We start from the raw sequence: 23953 nt of genomic DNA, 5'->3' as shown, positions 1-23953 counted from the left end.
ATTATGATTTGCCAAGTGCTGGACATGCATTCCCCATTATGGAGTGCTACCTGAGTACCGTTGGAGACAGGGCGCAGAAGTGCACCTGCACCTGCAACCCTTGCTCTTGCACTAGCTATAGATGGTAAGTGAGATCCCAGAGCAGATGCAGACCAATACACAACATTTAGGAATCTCGTTTTCTCAACTTGATCCCGCAGATCATTAAACCAAGATGAAGCTGTGACCTGCAAAAGAATATAAATAAGGTTTCTGCCCACAACAAGCATATAGATTGGAAAAGCTCTGATACATTAGCATATCCCAATCAAGTTAGGAAGTCTACACAACCCAAGAATCTTCTATCAGCAAAATTTGCAGACGGAAAAGGGGTTCTCGTTTTGCTTTCACTATTTATGCAATAAGTTTCATCCTAAAAGATGCTGCCATGTGTTCAAGATAAGTCCTTTTTTATGGGCATCTTTAAACTTAAGAGAATTTAAAGGTTGGACTGTGACTCAAGTCACTTGAGAAATAGCTGATCCAGAGTGAAAACCATCTAATTAACTATCAGGATTGGCTATGGGATCCTACATGTGGTAGAAATGGTGGATTCATCAACTAGTAATATTTTCCATAAGAAGTTAGTTGGTAAGAAAAACAATTGCAGCACCTCAGAACGAAGACCATCAACAGAAGCAGTTGAGAATGTTGGCACCAGATCAGAACCATTGATTATAGTGGTAATGAAATGCTTCCCTGATTCTGCTAAATCCCAAGTCATACAAGCAGCTGCAAATGACAAATGTCATTAGGAAAATATTGTACTCCTTTTAAGGTACAAGGTCTTATTCAAGTATCAACAAGTAAAGCTTTAAATTTAAGTATTTAACAAGCCATAGAACTTGGATAGAGTTTTTGAATGTACCCTATGAATTAATCCAGGAATAAGTACGAGTATATATAATAATACATGTAAATTATACAAACATGCACTTAGCCTCTCAAGATATAATGGCAACAAGGAGAGAGCAGGCATGAGTTCTCAAATGCAAGCATTATCTAAATGACATATAATGAGTGTGGGAAATGAGTATGCTGAGATGGACAAGTGGAAAAACTAGAAAGGATATGGTCAGAAATGAAGTCATTTGAAGGAACCTGTAAGTGGCTTCAATAGGTGATAAAACAAGAGAAAGTAGACTAAGATGGTTTAGTCACATGTGTAGAAGACCATCAACAGCACCTATAAAAAGAAGTGATATCTTGCAATTTGAAGGGGCTAGAAGGATAGAGGTAGATCAAAAAGGACATGGGTCAAAGTAGTAAGATATGATTTAAGAGCTCATAATCTAACAATGGATATGGGATTAAACAGAACTGGATGACAAAACAAGATTCATTTAGCTGACCACATACAGTTGGGATAACACTTGGATAATGATGATGATCTGAAGGATAAACAAGTTCGTTTTTCTCAAATGCCCAGTTTTATTTTGGTAAGCGAAAGTAACATTAAAAATGGAAAAACAATTATAAGAAGTAGCATGGTATATTATGTTACAATCTCTTAAAACAACCTTTACAAAACCAACATGTAAAGATTAGTGAACCAATTTTCACTCCATCCTAAAGTTTAACTATTTGTGTTACCTTTTTTTATTGGAAATAGTAATTTCATTCAAATTAAATTATAAATAAGTACAGCCGTCTAACACCCCAAAATAGGTGTTTCTCCTTTAATTCAATAACTTACAATAGAGCCCAAAAGAGATCTTCCCTAGTCCCTTGTTTGGCTAAGGTATCAGCCATACCACCCAAACCATTTGCTGTCCTTCTAATCCATCTGAAGGTAACACCAATTTCCCATGATAGACACCTTCTCTCATAATTTGCCTATGGGTCCAAACTCCTAAATTGTGTGTTTGGATCCACTCTATTACCAGCTTGGAGTACCCCTCCACTTCAATTTGATGAAGTCCCATCTGTTTAGCCAATTTCAAACCTTGGAGGAGGGCCAACACTTTTTAAGTTACTAAAAATGTTGTCCACGTCCAACCCCCATAAAGTTTTTGTATTTTTCTAATTTTTTAAAAAAGAAAAAGAACAAATGCGGGGCCATTTAAACTCGCCCACAACCAATTTAGTTTCCTTTTTATTAGGAAAATAAATATAATCACTCCCCTATAAAACATGGGCATCTCTTAACGCCAACCTATGCATTGCATAGGTGTTTTCTAGTCTTGTACTCTAAGTTTATTTTGTTATTGTAGTTCAACTTGTGGACTTCAATAAATAAGAAAAATAAGTAAAGGAGAGAAATTTCAGTTAGAATGAAGAAAAGGAAGAAAACGAAGAAGAAAATGGTATGGGGGAAAAAGGGCCATAAATTGCTTTCCTCAATTTACACACTTTTCCTACCTCCCCCGAGCAACATACCCAGGAGGTTGCTCCATATATACTTCCTCTTGAATAGGAGATAGGAGAATAAAGAATAAAAACAGAAGAAAGAAGAGAAACAAACTATTGATGGATAGGAGATAGGTAAGCAAAGGATACATAATGTGAAATGGGTGAGAAGTACAAGTATGCTTACCTTTACAGACAACAATAGGAAGATCGAGATCTAATTCAGGTGGATCTATTGATAGTGAAGACACTAGTTGTGGGTTTGAGGTCAAAGGAGCTACTGTTTTAGTGAAGACACTAAAACAGGATCCCATCCAATGGTCTGATAGGCTCCTCCAAAGTAGGTAGGGGAATAAATACACCACTAGAAACAAAAGGAAGAGGAATAAAAGGTGAGGGTTCCTGTCCAGAGAAGAAGGGTAAGTTCTCAAAAAATGTGACATCAAGAACAATAAATGACATATGGAGAATAGGGTCATAGCACTTGTATCCTTTCTAAATACGGGAATAGACAAAGAAGACACATTTTATAGCTCGAGCATCAAGCTTGTCATGACCAGGACCCAATTTATGGACAAAGCAAACACATCCAAAGACCCAAGGAGGAAGGGAACAAGGAGAAATAATGGGAAACAAGACAAAATAAGGTGACTAGCCCCCAATAAGAGAAGATGGTATACTGTTGATGAGAAAGCAAGCAATGAGAACAGCATCACTGCCATGGGTGTCAAAATAAGATTGAAAAAGACCATGAAAATATTCTTTAGCTGCTTAGCATTATCTTGTTTTAGCATGAAATAAGAGAAAGAAAACGATTCAAAAGTCTTTTACTAAATAGATCCATGCCATCCTAGAAAACTCATCAATAAAGGTTATAAAATATCTAAAACCATTGTAAGATGATACACAATCCAAACCCTATACATTGAAATGAACAAGAGAAAAGGACTCATGACTCTTTTATCTTCTCTAGGAACAAAAGAAACTCTATGGTGTTTTCTGAATTGACATGATTCACATTCTAACTGTGAAACTGACTCTAAAGAAGGGACTAACTTTTTCAAAACATAGATAGATGGATGGCCCAAACGACAATGCCACTGTTGTGGTGTAAAAGATGAATGAAGAGCTATCTGTGAACTATGGGTCTATGGTCATTCAGGTAGTACAGTCCTCCCACCTCATGATCTCCACAAATCATCCTCTTCATCATGAGATCTTGAAAGACACAATAAGATGGGTAGGTCATAGAGCAATTAAGGCTCAGTTTGGAAGGAGTACAAATACAAATATGTATAGTGCAAAACCTTATATTTTGTATTATTATGGGCGATCAGTCCTTTAAAGTCCTATTTCCTTTGCTCAATGTGTGGATGAAGTTCTAAGTTGAAATCAATGGAACAAGGCATTTGGAATGAATTAGTCGACTAACCTAGCTCTAATGCCATGTAGTTCAACTTATGGACTTTAGTAAATAAGAAAAATAAATAAAGAAAGGAGAGATATCTCAGTTAGAACGAAGAAAAGGAAGAAAAAGAAGAAGAAGACGAAGAGAGAGAGAAAGAGTGTATGTGTTGTATATTTCCAACCTATTAACCCAATTGTATTATGTTTAAATTGATGTGTAATTATAGAAACAACCTTGATTATATAAGAGAAAAAAAAACAGACAAGGAGTACATTGCCCTTACAAAACAGACTTTGACAATTAATAATGTTTTTTTTTATCAATAACAAAATTTCATTATAAATATAAGAAACAGGTACAGAAAATCAGAGAGAGTTAAAAAGGCTTAACTCTCTACAAGAGAGCAAAACAACATCTCACAATACAGCCCAGTACAATTGATCCCTTCCCATCCCCAGCAGTCCTGATAAAAAGGCATGGTGAGTCCATCAGGCCCAAGTGCATTAGATCTATCCATTGAAAAGATTGCTTCCCTAATTTCCTCCATCTCAAACTTTCTTTCAAGTCACCTCTTTCTCTCCTCAGATAGTCTTGGCCAGTCTGACCCTTCTACCCAGAATCTCTGATGTAAGGGCCTTCTATAAATCGACTTAAAATACTCCACAAAGGCCCTAGCAATCTCATCTTGCTGAGTAATAGCCACCCCATCAACCTCCAATTTACAAATCAGACTTTTCCTTCTCCTACTATTGGCCATTGCATGACATAATTTAGTATTTCTATCACCTTCCTTCACCCATTTATGTCTGGACTTTTGCCTCCAGCCAACTTCCTACTTGAAAAGAATGTCTTCTAGTCGCTTTCTGAGTTCCCATCTCTCTTGCTTGTCTCTCTCTCCAAAAGTACCCCCTTTCTCTTTGTCATCTAACTCCTCAATTTTATTGACCACTGGCTGTTTCCTGCCTTCAACCTTCCAAATTGTAAAGTGTTCCATTCCTTGATATTCAGTTTTAGCTCCTTAAATTTCAATGGAATTTCATACCCTCCCAATTAGCCCCTCGATTACCATCATTCCACCAATTCTTCACCAACTCAACAAAACCAGTGTGAGACAACCACATGTTCTCAAATCTGAAAGGTGTGGGTCCCCTCGTACCAAGATCCTCTCATACTAATACAATAGGCCAATGATCTGAAGTTACCCTGGGTAGAGTTCTAGAACTAACAACTCTCCAATGATCCTCCCAATCTGCTGTGAATAGAAACCTGTCCAATTTAGAGCATATAGGGTTCTCTTGAATGTTTGACCAAGTGAACAAATCATGCAACAAAGGAACCTCTTTCAACTGTTGTTGATAAGGTTGTTAAAGCTTCTCATGCTGGTACTACTACCTCTCCTCACACTACTGGTCTCCTCCAAGAATCTAATGACATTGAAATCTCCTCCTAAACACGATGGACCTCCCTAGAGTCCTCTAATGTCTCCCAATTCCTCCCAAAATTCACTTCTTTCTTCGTAACCAGTTGGGCCATATACGCTGGTTAGAACCCACTCAAAATTGTCTACCCTATGCCTGAATTTAATTGAGATAGTAAACTTTCCAATCAGCTCCTCCACTCCCCCTCCATAGCCTCTTCTTTCCACAGTGTGACAATTCCTCCTGAGCTCCCCCAAGAGGGGCATACAGCCCATTTAATGCCCCTGCCTTCCACAGAGATCTAGCATGTCTACTATTAAACTCCAACTTAGACTCCTGAATCAACACTACATCTGGATCTTCTTTCCTTAAAACTTCCTTTATTACTGGCTTTTTCCTAATCCCCCCTAATCCCCTCACATTCAAGTTGAGAATCTTCATCTTCACTTCCTATGGACCCTCCCTTTCCTCTCCCTTTCATCTTCATCTCCACTTCATACATTCACATTGTACATTAGCTGTTCATTTATGTCAAATAAGAAAGGGGAGAAAGGAAAATGTCACATATAAGAATTTCGCAAGAATCCATGGAGTGTCAAAATCTAATGGGTGTCTAACACAGGCACTTCATCCATTTAGGATAGCATGTGCCTTTGCATTTAGGCAGTTATTTTCTAGTATATAGGTGTTACAGGAATAGGTTCAACCATCTTGAGGGCCAATATCTTGCATATCCAGTGAGTTTTTAGAAAAACTATGGCAATTTTACTGATGGTGTGTTGGCCTACAATGGGGATTGATTATTTCTGTATTTGTTGGTCTACCTTGGAGTTGTCTTATGCTTATCTAGTTTTAGTGTGACTAGTAGCGGGTATTTGGAGTTATTTTGATAGCCCAAGTACATATTTAAGTGTCCTTATTAAGTATTGATTTAACTAGGTTGTAAAGCAATTAAGAGTCATTTTTATGTTCAAATTGGAAGTGGAGTCTAAAAGGGAGATACAAGCTTCTATATATATTTTTTTATCAATATACAAGCTTCTGTATATTTTCTTTATCAATATAAAATCTTCTAATAATTAGATTCACTGGGATTAGAATTTTAGAGTTGAATAATGAATTTGACATGAATTAAAATATTTCTTGTGTGGTATGATCTCTCTCTCTCCTCTTTTCTCCCACTCTTATCTCTATTTTTCTCTTGCTGAAGCTCATCTTCCTAAACATGTTAATTCCTTCTCTCTCATACATCCAAATCTGAAAAACTCTTCTTTCTTCCAGCTTTCAGATTTTAACTTTCTTTGCCCACTAATGTTGATACAAAGGATACCCCCTACTTGTCCTATAACAGAAAGCAAGTTGAGCAAATCAGACCAAGATGATCATTCTCAGCTTGGATTCATAGCCTCTTGGGATATAACAGTTGATATCTATTTGCATGGACTCAAAATTGTGTTTCTATTACAAGCATCGATTTTCTGGTCTCCAAACTGCACCTAAAGCTCACACCCACACCCTTGTGCACACATGATGCATACATAGTAGAATATTAGACACAAAATTATGGAAGAAAAATAAGAAGTGCATCAGATTTTTTAGCAACCTTTTCCTTTTTCATAAGTTAAAGAAATTTACAACATATTTCAATAATACATTACAACTTTACAAGTTTTTAATTTAAAACTAATATTGGCAACAAAATTATGGAAGAAATATAAGAGATTATACCTGTTTATATTCTGATTCATAAAGAAGAAGAAATTTACAATAGGGCAGCTTAACTCTACCCGACCCATCTAACTGATATTTATATTAGGAAAACATTAAAAAACATAAGATTACAACTTTACCCCCTGTTAAAAGGCTGTTTATAAGTTGTTTTCTTTGTTTTTTTATTTCTGTTAGTGTCGCAGGGGTACTATTGTAATTCCCCTCTCTTTATGTTATGTTTTGGTTGCCCTAATATAAATACCAAAAAGCTTGCGCCACCAGCAACACTTCTTGCTCTCAGATCTCTCTTTTCTCCTCTCTTTCTCTCTTCTCTCTTCTCTTCACTTCAGCTTCTCGACAAGATGGTATCAGAGCGGGTTCATTTGATCTGAAAGGAGACTGGGTCCTTTGTCTTCTTCCTCATCATGCTGCTGATTTTTTTTTCTCTGAAGAAAAACAAGGTAGATCTTTGGACTGATCTCAGAAGATTCTTTCACCTTTTTTTTTTATTCTTTTTCCTGATCATGTATCAGGACAGACAAAAAAAAGGGGAAAAATCAACAGATGTGAGGTGATGATGATCTTTGGACTGATCTCAGAAGATTCTTTCACCTTTTTTTTATTCTTTTTCCTGATCATGTATCAGGACAGACAAAAAAGGGGGAAAAATCAACAGATGTGAGGTGATTAGCACCTGTGCCTTCCTTTTTTGTAGGATCGAGTGATCCTTGTGGTGGTTGGTACATCAGAGGTGACCTGTATGTGCTGTGACAGCAGCTTTGTGGAGTGTTTGTAGGTCGGAGATGACCTGTGTGTGCTGTGACAGCAGTGCAGTGGGTAGTTTGTAGGTTGGTGATGACCTGTAGGTGCTGTAACAGCAGTATTTTTTTTTTCTGGGTGACTGAAGTACTGTGGTCGATCTAGAAGGTGGCTGCCTGTAGTTTCCTGGTGCAGATTTTTTTTTTTTTTTCAGACATAATACAGTGTGCGAAAGGGAAAATAGGTCGGACTGTTTTTTTTTTTTTTTGTTTGGTGAAGGTTCAACCACTCCTAGTGTGATCTAAACTACCTATCATGAATAGTGAAGATCCAACCACTTCCAGTGTTTCCTCAATGCAGAATGGACTGAGTGGGGGTATGGATTTATCCTTCCCTATGGCTGTTCTTGACAGTATGGCCGGCCAGAAATAAGAGGAAGAGAAGAGAAGAGAAGAGAGGAGAGAAGAGAGAAGGATTTTGTAATGTAAAAGTACTGGCGGCGCCAGCCTTTATTTTAATATATATAGGGCGACAGAAATAACAAGGGAAAAGACCCTTGTGCCCCTGAGTACAATAACAGACATAACAGAAAGAAAAAAACGAAAAAAAAGAAACACTTTGACTAGCCAAACAGACCCTAACATCAACAACTAAATTATTTTAACACTCCCCCTCAAGTTGGAGCATAGATGTCAATCATGCCCAACTTGTCACATAAATCTTTGTGCCACACATGATGAAGACTTTTGGTGAAGATATCTGCAAGTTGTTCTTCTGAGCTGACATATGGTGTACACACTTCTCCACTTTCAAGTTTCTCTCTAATAAAATGCTTGTCCACTTCAATGTGTTTCGTCCTATCATGCAGGACTGGATTAGCAGCAATATTGATGGTAGCTTTATTGTCACAGTAGAGTGACATAGGATTGCTCACTGCGAAACCCAGTTCACCTAACAGATTTCTTATCCACATGATTTCCGCAACCCCATGAGCCATCGCTCTATACTCTGCTTCATCACTGGATCTAGCCACCACACTTTATTTTTTACTTCTCCATGTGACCAGGTTTCCTCCTACAAAGGCACAATACCCACTGGTAGACTTTCGGTCATTGACTGCTCCTGCCCAATCTGCATCAGTATATACTTCCACCATTAAGTGACTGTGTTTCTGGAATAACAAACCAGCTCCAAGAAACTTCTTGAGATATCTCAAGATCCTCTCTGTAGCCAAAAAGTGAGTTGTCCTAGGGCTGTGCATGAATTGACTAAGGACATCCACTGCATAGGCAATATCAGGCCTGGTCATAGACAAATACAAAAGTCTCCCCACGAGTCTCTAAAACTTCTTTACATCTTTCAAAAATTCTCCCTGACTGTCCCCCAGATGATGATTAGGTTCAATTGGTGAATCAAATGGTTTTACCCCCAACTTGCCTGTATCTTTTAGTAGATCTAGTACATATTTCCGTTTGGAACTGAGTGAACACCATGCATTGAAAATCTTTCACAATTTGTGGCACTTCATCTCGAGATCGCATAGGATAAACCCAAGTGTATCTAGAATAATCATCAATCAAGGTAATGAAGTATTTATAGCCAGCGTAGAGTAACAGGGCCCCAAACATCAGAATAAACAATATGAAATGGAAATTCAGATCTTTTATTTCGCAAAGGTAAAGAACTTCTACAATGCTTACTCAATTGACAAGTTTGACACTGTAACTGACTCACTGACAAGGACTCAAACAACTTTGGAAACATAATTTTTAACGACTCAAAAGAAAGATGACCTAGACGACTATGCCATAAATAGGCTTGACTTTCACTTGACGAACTCATGGACTCTGTCGCCACAATACCAGCATTATTCTCCAACACGTAGAAACCATCCACCATGCTTCCTTTACCAATCGTCTTCCCCGAGGCCAAATCCTGAAACACATATGAAGACAGAAAAAAATTGACTGAGTAGTTCAAGGAGTGAGTTAGACTACTAATGGACAACAAATTAATAGGTAATTTCGGAACATGCAGTACATTAGGAAGGGTAAGGCCAAGTGGGAGAGTGTAGATCCTCGGCCAGCTATGGTAGAAAAAGAACCATCAGCCAGTCTTACCTTATCTCTCCCAGAGAGGTTATATGTCTGAAACAAAATTGACTTACCGGTAATGTGGTTTGAAGCTCCGGAGTCAATAATCCAAGGAGAATCAGTAGTATGAGATGACACATGGAAGGTTGTGGCATTACTTGATGTAGACGCAAACGAGGTAGAGGGAGTAGGACCAGAATCCATCTGGCGGAGAGTCCTACCATACAATTCCAAATGTTCACGAAAGGAGTTGATAATATCTTCCTTAGGGTCAGAACTGGGATGCCTCTCCTGAGTTACCAAAGGACTAGTCCCTGTCGACGCCATATTAGCTGAGTTATACCTTTTTTGATTCTGCTGGCCTAGTTTCTTGCCCTGATCAGGTGTTGACTTCTTACCCAAATCCTGTGCCCATTTAGGTTTTCCATGGAGATCCCAACATGTATCTTTTGTGTGTCGTGTCTTCTGGCAGTGAGTGCACCAAAGTTTGCTCTTATCATCTATTTTTTTCTGAGTGTCACATTTTTTAAAACCACCTCCGACATTTGTATCTGAATTTCCTCGGACAGTTAGGGCAACTGACTCCCCTTCTACACCATTCATCACACTTTTGCTTTCTTCTGACTGCACCAAGGCATACATCTCCTGAACTGATGGCAAGTCTTTACTACCCAAGATCTGCACCCTGATGGACTCATACGAAGGATTCAGCCCTAGGAGGAAGGCAAAACTCGTTGCTGAGATACAAGTGACTTATAGGCCTTTGCATCTTCATCACACTTCCAATTCACATTCTGATAGTGATCAAGTTCTTTCCATATTGATGTCAAATCAGAATAGTACATCGAGAGACTCCTCTCCCCCTGCTTGCAAGTAAAGGATTCAGCTTGCAGTTGATATATCTTGGCATAGGTGAACTTCGCTTGTTCCCATTATCTCACAAGCAGTTTCAACCCACATAAAAGTCTTCCTTACTTGTGGCATCATTGAAACCAAGAGCCAAGACATCACCATACTATTCTCTTGGTTCCACCTATCATACTCAGCACTTCCATACTTCGGTTCCTTCACTCTCCCATTGATGTATCCTATTTTCCCCCTAGCAGTGATGTAGAATTTTATTCCCCTAGACCACTCAAGGTAGTTCAGACCATCAAAGGGAATAACAGCCATGGGAAAGCTCATATCCATTCCCCCACTCACTCCATTGTGGCTCCCTGAAATCTCTGAAGTAGCAGAATTCTCAGACGACATGGTCGAATAGATAATCAGTCCCAAACACCGGACTTAGGACCCCTCCTTACTCCACACAACAATGCTCCGCTCAGTCCACACCCACACACTTGGATTTAAAAGAACCAGGTTGAGCACAAACAGTACCAAATCCAGGACAAAACAGAGGTAGTATTCGACAGATTTCAGACCTGTACAGTTTTAACAGTCCCAACCTACCAGAATTCCAGAATGTCTAACAGCCATTAATCGGCAGGAGAGATCCTTATCACTTATAATCAAATCGAATCATTGAGATGACAGGTCATCCTTGACCTACAGTTGTCTTAACATATGAACATCACACGATCCAAGAAAAGCAGGGGTATATAGATTCGACAGCATTCAGCCGCCCAGATTCATATGGTTTTCACTTGGTACATGACCAAGGAGGGTAAAGAAGAAAAAACGGGAGAACTGTACCAGTTGTAGAGCTGTTTTTTTCAATCCAGATTCATATTTCTGTTCCGCCCAGGCTCAGCAAGTCTGTTCGATCTGTTCTCTCAGTAAAGGTTGTTCGATCTGCTCTCTTTAATCAGTATTCCCGCTCTGATACCATCTTGACAGTATGGCTGGCCAGAAATAAGAGGAAGAGAAGAGAAGAGAAGAGGAGAAGAAGAGAAGAGAGAAGGATTTTGCAATGTAACAGTAATGGCGACGCCAACCTTTATTTTAATATATATAGGGCGGCAGAAATAACAAGGGAAAAGACCCTTGTGCCCCTAAGTACAATAACAGACATAACAGAAAGAAAAAAACGAAAAAAAAGAAACACTTTGACTAGCCAAACAGACCCTAACATCAACAACTAAATTATTTTAACAGCTGTCATACCTCTTGATGGTCTAAATTACTTAGAATGGTCGAAGGGGATCATTACTACAAGAGGAGAAATAGGATATATAAATGAAATAATTAAGGAACCTAATTCTGGGAGTGCTGAGCATGACAGATGGAACTAGGAGAACAACATGGTAATGTCATGGTTCTTAGTGTCTATGCACCCTCAGATGAGAAGAAATTTTTTGTAGGCTGAAACAACTTATGAGATTTGGGAACAAGCCAAGTCAACCTATTTTAAATTAAGACACTATGCAAAAACCTATCAGTTATAGGCAAAATCCTCTACTTGCAAACAGGGGGAGAGGAGTCTCTTTGTGTACTACTCAGACTTATCTTACATCTGGAAAGAGCTGGATCACTATTAGAGTGCAGATTGGAAGTGTGATGAAGATGCCAAAGCATGTAAGTCTCTTGCTTTACAACAAACGGTCTTTGCCTTCCTCCTTGGCCTGAACCCTATATATGAATCCATTAGAGTGTAGATCCTTGGCAGCAAGGATCTCTCATCTGTCCAGAGGTATATGCTCTAGTACAGTCAGAGGAAAGTAGAAGAAATCTAATGAATAATTTTGGGGGAGATGCAGTTGTGTTGGCAATAAAAGGAAGTGTTGTTACAAGTGGGGGGAATCCCTTTAAGAAGGGAGACTCTCAAAAAAGGGTGGATGACAAAGAAAAATTATGGTGCACCCATTGCCAGAAGCCTCGACACACTCGTGACACATGTTGGGACCTTCATGGGAATTCGAAATGGGCTCAGGAATCGAGTAAGAAATAGGGTTCAGATCTAAATAAGAAGTTAGGACAACAAGGTTCAAGAAAATTCACTACAACAAACATGGCTACTTAGGAGAACCAGCCCCCTACTACTATTGCAGTTCAGACATATACCTCTAGTTTTGACCCTAGGGAGGATATCATTAATTCCTCCTCCATCAACTTCATATGTGTCTACATCAGGTAACTTTGCCACATCTCTTCATGTATCGTCTCATTCCTCTGACTCTCCTTGGATAATTGATTATAGAGTGTCAAAACATATGACCGGTAAGTCTACCTACTTTCAGACCTATCATCTTCTCTCTGGAAGAGACAAAGTGAGACTGGCTGATCGTTCATTTTCTACCATAGCTGGTCAATGAACCATTTCTCTTCCTTTTGGTCCTACCCTTTCTAATGTTTTTCATGTTCCTCAATTCCCTATTAATTTGTTTTTTGTTAATAGTATAACCAATTGTTTAAGTTGTTCAGTAATCTTCTTTCCTTCTTATTGTGGGATTCAGGATTTGGCCTCGGGGAAGATGATTGGTAGAGGGCGTATGGTGGATGGTGTCTACCTGTTGGAGAACTATGCTGGTCTTGCAGTCACAGAGTCTAAGAGTCAGTCTAGTAAGAGTCATGCCTATTTATGGCATAGTCGTTTTGGTCGTTTATCCTTTGATTCCTTAAAGTTTGTGTTTCCAGAGTTGTTTAAGTCAGTGTTGGTGTCAAAGTTGATATGTCCTTGTCATTTGAGTAAACATTGTAGAACTCATTTTTCTTCAAAGAATATTAAATCTGAATTTCCTTATCATATTGTTAACTCTGATATTTGGGGTCCAATTACTTTACCATCTGAAAGTGGCTACAAGTATTTTATTACCTTTATTGATGACTATTCCAGGTACACATGGGTATATCCCATGCGAACTAGGGATGAAGTACCAAAAATTATCCAAAAGGTTTCCAAAGAATGATTTTCATCCAATTTCAAACCGAAATCCAAATCTTCCAATCTAATAATGCCAAAGAATACTTCCATAATGCTCTTACGAAGTTCTTTGCTTCAAATGGATCACTCCATCGTAGCTCATGTGCCCGAACACCACAACAAAATGGTGTTGTTGAAAGAATGAACCACCATTTTCTTGAAGTAGCTCGGTGATTATTGATTCATATGTGTAGAGAGAATGGGCCGAATGGCCCATAGGATGCTTTTATTTGTTTATGTTGTTAATAGGCCTTCTAACTAATGGGCCTTTTTTATGTTATGCTTAATTAAGTTAATCACCCAATTAAGGGCCTCCTGTAAATATCAAAACTTGTAAATTTAAAGAAGAGACAGAAAGATATGAAGAATGGGATAATCATTTATGCTTCTGTACATTGAAATTTATAGCTCTCTCTAGGATACAAACTAGGTAACAAATCTCCCTAATTAAAGGAAAGATAAAACTGATTCCTAAAAATTTGTACAACTCACAAATCTCTCAACTACTTAAAATAGCACATAATCAAATGTAATACATAATTACAGAAATCTTCCAACACTCCCCCTCAAGCTGGCATGAATATATCACTCATGGCAAGCTTGCTAACTAAGTTCTCATACTGTGCCCTAGGAAGCCCTTTGCTGAGAATGTCTGCTACTTGGCTCGTGGTGGGTATGTAGGACATGCATATCACACCACTGTCTATCTTCTCCTTGATGAAATGTTTATCCACTTCTACATGCTTTGTTCTGTCATGTAGAACTGGATTATGACCTACGAATCTTCTAGGAGCCTTTTGATCCATAACACTTCACAAAAGCCATGTGCAACAGAGCGGAATTCTGCCTCTGCACTACTCCTTGCTACAACACTCTGTTTTTTGCTTCTCCAGGTGACCAAATTCCCTCCTACCAAAGTGCAGTAACCTGAAGTAGATCTTCTATCATTTACATCACCTACCCAATCTGCATCTGTGTAGGCTTCGACTTGGAGATGACCCCTATTTTTGAACAAGAGTCCTTTCCCTGGAGTTCCTTTCAGATATCTCAAAATCTTGAACACAACTTCAAAGTGAGTAGGTCTAGGTGAATGCATAAACTGACTTACTACACTTACTGGAAAGGCTATGTCAGGTCTTATGTGCGACAAATAGATTAGTCTTCCAACTAATCTTTGATAACGTTCTCGATCAACCACCTCATTTGCTGTTACTGCTTTTAACTTCATATTTGGGTCCATTGGAGTTTCTGCGGCTTTACAACTTGTCATCCCTGTCTCCTTGAGCAAATCAAGAATGTATTTGCGTTGGTTGATAAAGATTCCCTCCTTGGACCTTGCAAAATCCATTCCGAGAAAATATTTAAGTTTTCCCAGGTCTTTAATGTCAAATTCAGCCTCAAGCTTATTCTTCAACTTGTTGATTTCAAATAAATCATCCCCAGTCATGATAATATCGTCTACATACACTATCAAAATAGCTATTTTACCTTCGGTGGAGTGCTTGAAAAATAAAGTATGATCAGCTTGACTTTGTGAGAAACCGTGCCGCCTTACTGTATCCCCAAATTGTTCAAACCAAGCTCTTGGTGATTGCTTTAGCCCATATAAGGATTTTTTTAACCTGCAAACTTTGCCTCTTCCAAGACTTTCTTCAAATCCTGGTGGTAGGTCCATATATACTTCTTCCTTTAGGTCTCCATTCAAGAATGCATTCTTGACATCGAACTGACGAAGTGGCCAGTTAAAATTAACTACAAGAGAAAGAAGTATTCTAATAGAGTTGATTTTAGCAACAAGAGTAAAAGTCTCTTGGTAGTCTATACTATGAATTTGGGTAAATCCTTTTGCTACGAGTCTTGCTTTGTACCTCTCCACACTTCCATCAGTCTTGCACTTCACTGTAAACACCCATTTGCACCCGACTGTCTTCTTGTCATGGGGTAGATCAGTAATACTCCACGTATTACTTTTTCTAAGAGCATTCATCTCTTCCATCACAGCTAACCTCCATTTTGGATCATCTAATGCTTCTTGAACAGTTCTTGGCACATACAGGTTAGAAATCCTAGACACAAATGCTTTATGAGTATGTGATAATTTCTCATATGACAAGTATTTTGCAATAGGATGTTTTGTGCAAGCTCGGGTACCTTTTCTTAATGCAATTGGAATGTCAAGATCTGAAGAGGACAGATTAGGCAAATCATTAGATAAAGATGGAATAGGGGTAGAAGAAGGATTACTCTGAGTTGTAGGACCTTCTCGACAAATTGGATTGGACTTCTGCTGTAGGAACAACTGGAACAGTAGTACTTTTGTGAAACCTCTTCCTGGTATAAAACTGAAGTTTAGGATGAGGATTGTGATCCGTTTGAAGTACTTCTCCCCCTGTCTCTGATAACGTAGTATCTGGAAAATTTAGATTAAGAGTACTATCACTAGGTTCCATTCTTTCAATAATTGTTTCCGAAACTTGCTTATCAGAATTAATCAAAGGTATAAATTCTTCTAGAATAGGTAAAGTTTCCCAAAGATTATCTTCCTTATGTTCTCCCCCTGAAGAGAATTTTTTTGAAAGAAAGGTTGGTCCTCAACAAAGTGTACATCCATACTCTCAAAAAATTTATTTGTAACTGGATTAAAGCATTTGTACCCTTTTTTATTAGATGCATAACCAAGAAACACACATTTTTCAGCTTTTGGATCCAGTTTTGATCGAAAAACATTTGGTATATACACATAACAGACACAACCAAACACTTTTAAAGGAAGATCCGTAGTTATTCGAGATGTGGGAAAACAATTTTTCAGATTCTGTAAAGGAGTTTCATATTTTAAAACTCGAGATGGCATTCAATTTATCAAGTAACATGCAGTTAGGAAAGCATTTCCCCAAAGATATTTAGGTACATTCATAGAAAACATGATGGCTCTAGCTACCTCAAGAAGGTGCCTATTTTTTCTTTTAGCAATTCCATCTGTTGTGGTGTGTCACGACAAGTTGATTGATGAATAATACCTTTTTTCGGTTAGGAATGCTCCTAAGTATTTGTTAAAGTATTCAGTCCCATTATCTGATCTTAGAATACCAATTTTGGTTTGAAATTGATTTTCAATCATTAGGAAAAATTCTTTAAATCTTTGTTCAACCTCTGATTTCCTTTCCAGAAAGTGTGTTAACCTTAGATGGGGCCCAAACATCACTATGTAACAAATAAAATGGTTTTGAAGCAAAATAAGGTTTTATTGGAAATAAAACACGATGATCTTTAGCCAAATGACAAGCCTCACAATGAAGTTTTGACCAATCAACTCCTTTGAACAATTTAGGAAACAAATGTTTGAGATATGGAAAACTAGGATGCCCTAATCTTCTATGCCATAATATAACTTGATCACAGACAGGGATTGAACTTGTACTACTTAAACCATGAACATTTTTATTACCAGTAGCGGTTTCATCAAAGTAGTAGAGTCCATTTATCTCTCTAGCAGTTCCAATCGTCTTCCCCGAGTTCTGGTCCTAAAAAACACAAGTGGAAGGAAGAAAAAGAATGGAGCAATTAGTATCTTTCGACAATCTGCTGACAGAAAGAAGATTGCAGGCAAGTTTTGGAACATGTAAAACAAATTTCAGAGTAATTTTTTCTGAAATTTTAATGTTTCCTTTGCCTGCAATAGATGAAAGACTACCATAAGCTATTCTCACTTTTTCAATACCAAAACAAGGATAATAGGAACTAAATAGGTTAGAGCAACTTGTCATATGATCGGAGGCCCCTGAATCTATGATCCAAGGACCGGATTTTCCTAGAATTGAGAGTGCCAAAGAATTGCTACCTGTTTGTGCCATAGACCCAACAGGAGTATTAGGTGACGAATAGGATTTTAGAAGTTTAAGAAGATGATCTATTTGCTCTTTACTGAATGGGGATGATTCAGCCTCGTTTGCTGTAGGTATATTCTGTTCACCAGGTTTGTTCGCCCACCAATTGGATGGTCTCCCGTGTAGTTTGTAGCAATTCTCTCGGGTATGGCGAGGTTTCCCACAGTAATCACAGCGTAGGTTATTCTTGTCTCCAACCCGCTGATTTTGGGCTGACTTTCGACTGACTTGGGCCTCGAAAATAATCAGGGCTGATCCTTCCACAGGTCCGGTTGTACCTGCAGCCTTCTTTCCAAGCATCACTTGTCTCCGGCTTTCTTCTCTGCGTACTTCTGCAAATACCTCACCGATTGGGAGCAGAGGGTTTCTTCCAATAATTTGGCCACGAACCTCATCGAATTCAACGTTTAAACCTACAAGAAACTTGAAGACTCGACCAACATTCACCATCTTCTTGTAATAATTGCAGTCATCGGGTGACTTCCACTTGTAATCGTTGAATAAGTCCAAGTCCTGCCAAATTCTCTTAAGAGAATTAAAATACTTAGTCACAGAGTTCTCACCTTGGCGAATATCTCCGAGTTGTAGAGTTAATTCGTACACTTGGGATTGATTCCCTAAATCAGAGTACATTTGTGAGACATTGTCCCATAATTCCTTGGCTGTAGAATAGCAGAGATAATTTGCACCTATCTCTTCAGTCATGGAGTTAACCAACCATGTCATCACCATGGAATTTTCAGCATCCCAAACAGCATAGGCTGGATCCTTCACATCAAGCTTCTTCGTGTCTCCTGTGATATAGCCAACTTTCCCTCTCCCTCTGAGATACATGCGAACAGATTGTGCCCACCGGAGAAAGTTGTCACCATTTAGTCGGATTGTAGTGATCTGAATAGGGTGATTTTCAGGCAGATTCCGGACAATCTGGGGTTCAGGCTGAGAAGGCTGAGAACTGGACATGACTTCGGACATTTTTAGGGACAGAAACGCAGAAACAAACCCTAGGTCTTTTCTGCTCTGATACCATAAAGAAGAGACAAAAAGATATGAAGAATGGGATAATCATTTATGCTTCTGTACATCGAAATTTATAGCTCTCTCTAGGATACAAACTAGGTAACAAATCTCCCTAATTAAAGGATACAAACTAGGTAACAAATCTCCCTAATTAAATATAAAACTGATTCCTAAAAATTTGTACAGCTCACAAATCTCTCGACTACCTAAAATAGCACATAATCAAATATAATACATAATTACAGAAATCTTCCAACAAAATTATGTTTTAATGAAAAGGATTAGGGAAGAGAGAAAACATTCGAAAGTCTTCTCTCTAAACCCTATTTGCCGTCATCTTCTTATTCTCTCCTCTCCTTTTCTCTTTTCTGCTGATATCTAACATCTTTTCACAACTTTTAAATCATCCTTTCATTCCTTAGGACTGTTTTTCTTCTTGGTATTAGAGAAGACTCTTTTTCATATTTTTTTTCTCTTTTTTCCCATACACAGTGTATGGAGAGCTGAATCGAATGAGTGATTTAAGAAATTTTTGAGCCCAATTGTTAGTGGATTTTTGGAGAAAAGGGTGCAGTCTTGGTCATCATTCTGATAGTCCTTGGAGTTTTTTCTGCCCAAAACCCTAATCAACTGGAGAATTCTGTTTGCGAGCCCCACAGGGAGCGACTGCTGTTTTCTGACTTCTCCCGAGTTCTGAGTGAGATGCAGCTGGTAGATTCAACTTCATAGAGGTTGGTACTTGGTATCTATTTTTTTCCTGTCTTCTTTGCTTGTCATTTGAAGCTGTTTGAAGTTCTGTTGGAATTGTTTGAGGAAGATGGATATCTTGGGAGTTGAAAACAAGTGTGGAGTTGAACCCGGACAAGTTCTGAGAGCTCCCGTTGACTCTCTGTTGGCTGTGACCATAGTCAAGTTGGATGGAACCAACTATTTAGCATGGTCACAGTCAATAAAAATTCATCTTTGCAGCAAAGGCAAGTGGGGGTATATCTCCGAGAGCAAGAAAGCTCATCTGGAAGATGACCCATCTTATGAAAAATGGATGCAAGAGAATTATATTGTCATAGGTTAGTGAACTCAATGCAACCACAAATCAGTCAACATTATTTATATGAATTCAGCCCAGGAAATATGGGATAGTATAGCTGAAACTTATTCACAAAAACTGAATGTGGCCAAGGCCTTTGGTGTTGTGAATAATTTAAGACACGGGGAGAGAACTTTAGCCGTTTACTTCTCAATGCTGAAATCTCTGTGGCAAGAGGTAAACCTAATGGAAACTGTTGTCTGAGAAAGTACTAATGATGCTGAAACTTACAGGAAATTAGTTGAGAGAAACAGGGTATTTGAATTCTTGACAGGGCTGAATCTCGAGTTTGACATCACCAGACAGAATATCTTAGCCAAGGATAATGTATCATTGTCTCAGGCCTATGCCATGGTGAGTAGTGAAGAGAGCAGGAGGCTGGTCCAGATTCAAGGGACCACCCAAGTGACCATTTTGCCAATATGGGGCTGAAACCGAAGGTGACTACATGCAGTTGAGGTGGTTCAAGAAAAAGGGAAGTTGTGTGTGAGTACTGCAAGAAACCAAAACATACAAAAGATAAATGTTGGAAACTGCATCCAGAACTCCTTCCGCCTCGTTTCCAAATGAAGGCTAATAATGTGAAGACAGTAAGTGCCAACATACCCACTGCTCCAAATAATGAGAGGTGCTTAACTGATGAGAGGACTGCTAGTGAATAGTTAGCAGTTATGAAGGCAGAATATGAGAAGTATGGGAGGATGATCAGTCACCTAGAGAGTGCAACCTCCTCCTTCAACCCTCTGGGCAATTCAACTACTGCATTTGCACATTCAGGTATACGTGCTACTACCAATCATGCAACTATCTCATGTCTTGGATTATTGATTTTGGTGCTTCTGATCATATGACCAGCCTTTCCACTTTATTTATTTCTTATGATTTGTTTCCTGGCCGTGATAAGATTGCCCTAGTTGATGGTTCACTTGCTCCTATCTCTGGCAAGGGAACCATCAAGGCTATAGACTCCATTTCTCTTCCATTTGTTCTCCATGTCCCTAAACTGAATACTAAGTTATTGTTTGTGAGTAGCCTAACTAAATCCTTGAACTACAGTGTAACCTTCTTTCCTTATTGTGTTTTTCAGGACCTGAAGTCTCAAAAAGTGATTGGGAGTGGCCATGAGGCGAATGGAATATACCTGCTGGATACTCCTGGACAAAGCCAAGGACAACTTGGGAAAGATGCTTTTAGATCTACTCTTCAGAGTCTTTTAGTCGTGTCAGGTTATGTCATTTTCGTTTGGGTCATTTATTCCCAAAGTTGTTTAAGGGAATTAACTTGTCCGGTCTTCATTGTGAGTCCTGTGAGTTGTCAAAACATTATAAACAAGGTTCAAAGTATCGACACGTATCGGCCCGTATCGGCCAAAATGTATCGTTCTGGCACCCCTCCGATACGCCCTTACGGTGGGTGTATCGGGGGTTTGACTGGTCTAGGGGATGGAGGAGACCTAAACCGGCCCCCCTGAACCGGTTGCAAAAAATAAAAAAATAAAAAAAACGTACGAAAAAAGGGTATCAATTCACCCGATACACCCATACCAGCGTATCGGGCGTATCGATATTTTGAACCTTCATTATAGAAATAGTTATCCTTGAGTAATAAAAGATCATCTTCTCCATTCCATATTGTGGACTCCGATGTGTGGGGGCCATACCACTTGCCCTCTATGGGAGGCTATAGATATTTTATCTTGTTCATTGACGATTTCTCATGATACACTTGGTTATTTTTTATGAGATCCCAAGATGAAGTTCCCAAACTTGTGAGGTAGTTCCATGAATTTGTTCTTACCCAACCTCTTATCTCACTGATTTGGGGGTTATTCACCAGAGTTCCTATGTTCGTATTCTAGAACAAAATGGAGTTGCTGAGAGTTAGAACTGTCACATAGTTGAAGTTGCAAAAAGTATCCTGTTTGCCTCACACGTCCCTACAAGATTTTGGAGGGATGTTATTTTCACTACAACCTACCTAATTAATCGTATTCCATCCAGAGTGTTCGGTTTTAAGTCTCCCTTTAGCCTCCTTCATCTGGGTAAGGACCTTTTTTCTATTCCCCTTCGTGTCTTTGGTTGTACTTTTTATGTACACATCATGAGTGCCCAAAGACATAAATTTGAACCAAATGCCCACAAGTGCATATTTCCTTGGTTATGCTTCCACACAAAAGGGAGGAACAATCATCTCATCTTTCCTATTCCCTTTCTTGTCCTTGTTGAGTCTCCTCTTGAGCCTTCTTCTATTCTTAATGAGTCAAGGGAGGAACAATCATCTCATGTTCCTTCCAATATTCCTATTCCTCCTTCATTACCTCCTTGTCCCCTCTTTAGTCCCAAGTGGTACCAGTGGCAAAGAACCAGATGTGAGCAGATTGTTTCCTCTACATCACATGAGCCTCTTGCACTTCAAGTTACTGAAGAGACAACAGGTACTGATACTACCCCTTTGCAGCCACCCTATTTCTATTAGTACAGGTAAACGGAAGTGCATTGCACATTGCATTTCCAAACATATTTCCTATGGTCTTTTTTCTCCTTCATATTATGCTTTTCCTTCTTTTGTTGCTTCTAACCCTATACCCAAGTCTATATCAGAAGTCTTACTTTTCCAGAATGGAGGGATGCTATGAGAACTGAAATAGATGCTCTAGATAAGAACGATACATGGGAAATGGTTGATTTGTCATAAGGGAAGGAGCCAGTGGGCTGTAAGTGGGTTTACACCATTAAATACCATGTTAATGGCTTCATTGAGAGGTACAAAGCTAGGCTGGTTGCAAAAGGTTATACACAAACCTATGGGATTGACTATTTGGAGACCTTTGCTCCTGTTGCAAAAATGACATCTGTGCGGGTTGTACTATCTTTGGCTGCTCATTCAGATTGGCCACTCTATCAGTTTGATGTGAAAAATGCATTCTTGAATGGAGAATTACATGAGGAGGTCTATATGTCTCTCCCACCAAGGATGTATGGCACAAATATGGAGGGAAAAGTGTGCAAGCTGAAGAAGTCTCTCTATGGACTTAAACAGTCACCTAGGGCATGGTTTGAAAGGTTTAGGGCTGCCCTTATTAACTTTGGTTATATATAGACTCAGTCCGATCATACCCTCTTTGTGAAGAGGAGAGGTTCATTGGTGGTATATTTTATAGTCTATGTTGATGATATAGTAGTGACTGGTACTAATGTGACAGGGATTGATGATCTTAAATCTTTCCTTCACACAGAGTTTGAGATAAAAAATTTGGGGGAGTTTAGGTATTTCCTTGGCATACAAGTGGCTCAGCCTAAGGATGGAATTTTTATCTCTCAGCAAAAGTATGTGCTAGACTTGCTCACTAAAACAGGCAAGATGGGTGCAAGACTAGTGGCTACTCCTATTGATACGAGTCACAAACTTTTTGCCTCTGATGGAGAACTGTTGAAGAATGAGGGAGTGTTTCAAAGGTTAATTGGGAAACTGCTATATCTTTACATGTCTCGGCTTGATAATGCATTTGTTGTCAGCTGCATTAGCTAGTTCATGCGTGCTCTCAGGGACACTCATATGGCAACAGCAGAACTAATTTTATGTTATTTGAAGAGTACTCCTGGGAAGGGAATTCTTTTTGCTAAGCATGGTCATATGAAACTGGAGGCTTACACAAATGCTGACTGGGCAGGAAACATCGATGATAGGAGGTCGACTTCTAGATACTGTAGCATGGTGGTAGGTAATATTGTTTCTTGGAGAAGCAAGAAACAATTAGTTGTTGCCAGATCTTCAGCTGAGGCCGAGTACAAATCTATGGCTCATGGAGTTTCTGAGTTACTTTGGCTTCGGTCCTTGATGGAGGAACTGGGTGTTGAGTATGATAAGTCATTGATGCTATACTGTGATAATCAGGCCGCCATCAACATTGGTCACAATCCAATGCAACATGATAGGACTAAACACATTGAAGTTGACAGGCATTTTATTAGAGAAAGAGTGGCTTTTGGAGAAGTTTGTCTACCATTCATTACATTTGAAGAATAGTTAATTGACATTCTTACCAAGGGAATCTCCAAGGCCAAACTACAACATGACACTGGTAAGCTGGGCATGATTGACATCTATGCTCAGCTTGAGGGGGAGTGTAGAGAGAATGGGTCGAATGGCCCATAAGATGCTTTTATTTGTTTATGTTGTTAATGAGCCTTCTAACTAATGGGCCTTTTTATGTTATGCTTAATTAAGTTAATCGCCCAAGTTCAAGAGTTGTGGAGCATCTAGAAGCTATACCACCAATGCCATCAAATTCTCTAGGGACGAATCCTACCTAGCCAGGTAC

At 38.9% G+C, this 23953-nt stretch overlaps 1 protein-coding gene and 1 long non-coding RNA gene across 5 annotated transcripts in view; one reads left to right on the top strand and one right to left on the bottom strand.

The window, feature by feature from the left end:
• The window catches only part of LOC104589004 (uncharacterized), a 102683-nt gene that overhangs the window by 10235 nt on the left and 68495 nt on the right, over positions 1–23953 (bottom strand). The window contains exons 5-6 of the mRNA XM_010247163.3: positions 653–771; positions 51–227 (exon numbers count right to left, since the gene is read on the bottom strand). Of these exons, the coding sequence (XP_010245465.1) occupies positions 51–227; positions 653–771 (296 nt within the window). The remainder of the gene's footprint in view (positions 1–50; positions 228–652; positions 772–23953) is intronic.
• Positions 1–23953, top strand: part of LOC148800766 (uncharacterized) — a 126120-nt gene that overhangs the window by 36773 nt on the left and 65394 nt on the right. The window lies entirely within an intron of this gene.

Source organism: Nelumbo nucifera, chromosome 4 (assembly GCF_055504915.1).
Source record: "Nelumbo nucifera cultivar China Antique chromosome 4, China Antique-T2T, whole genome shotgun sequence".
In the NCBI taxonomy this organism is placed as follows: domain Eukaryota; kingdom Viridiplantae; phylum Streptophyta; class Magnoliopsida; order Proteales; family Nelumbonaceae; genus Nelumbo; species Nelumbo nucifera.
Note: the sequence above shows the minus strand (reverse complement) of the source record. Positions and strands in the feature narration are given on the sequence as shown.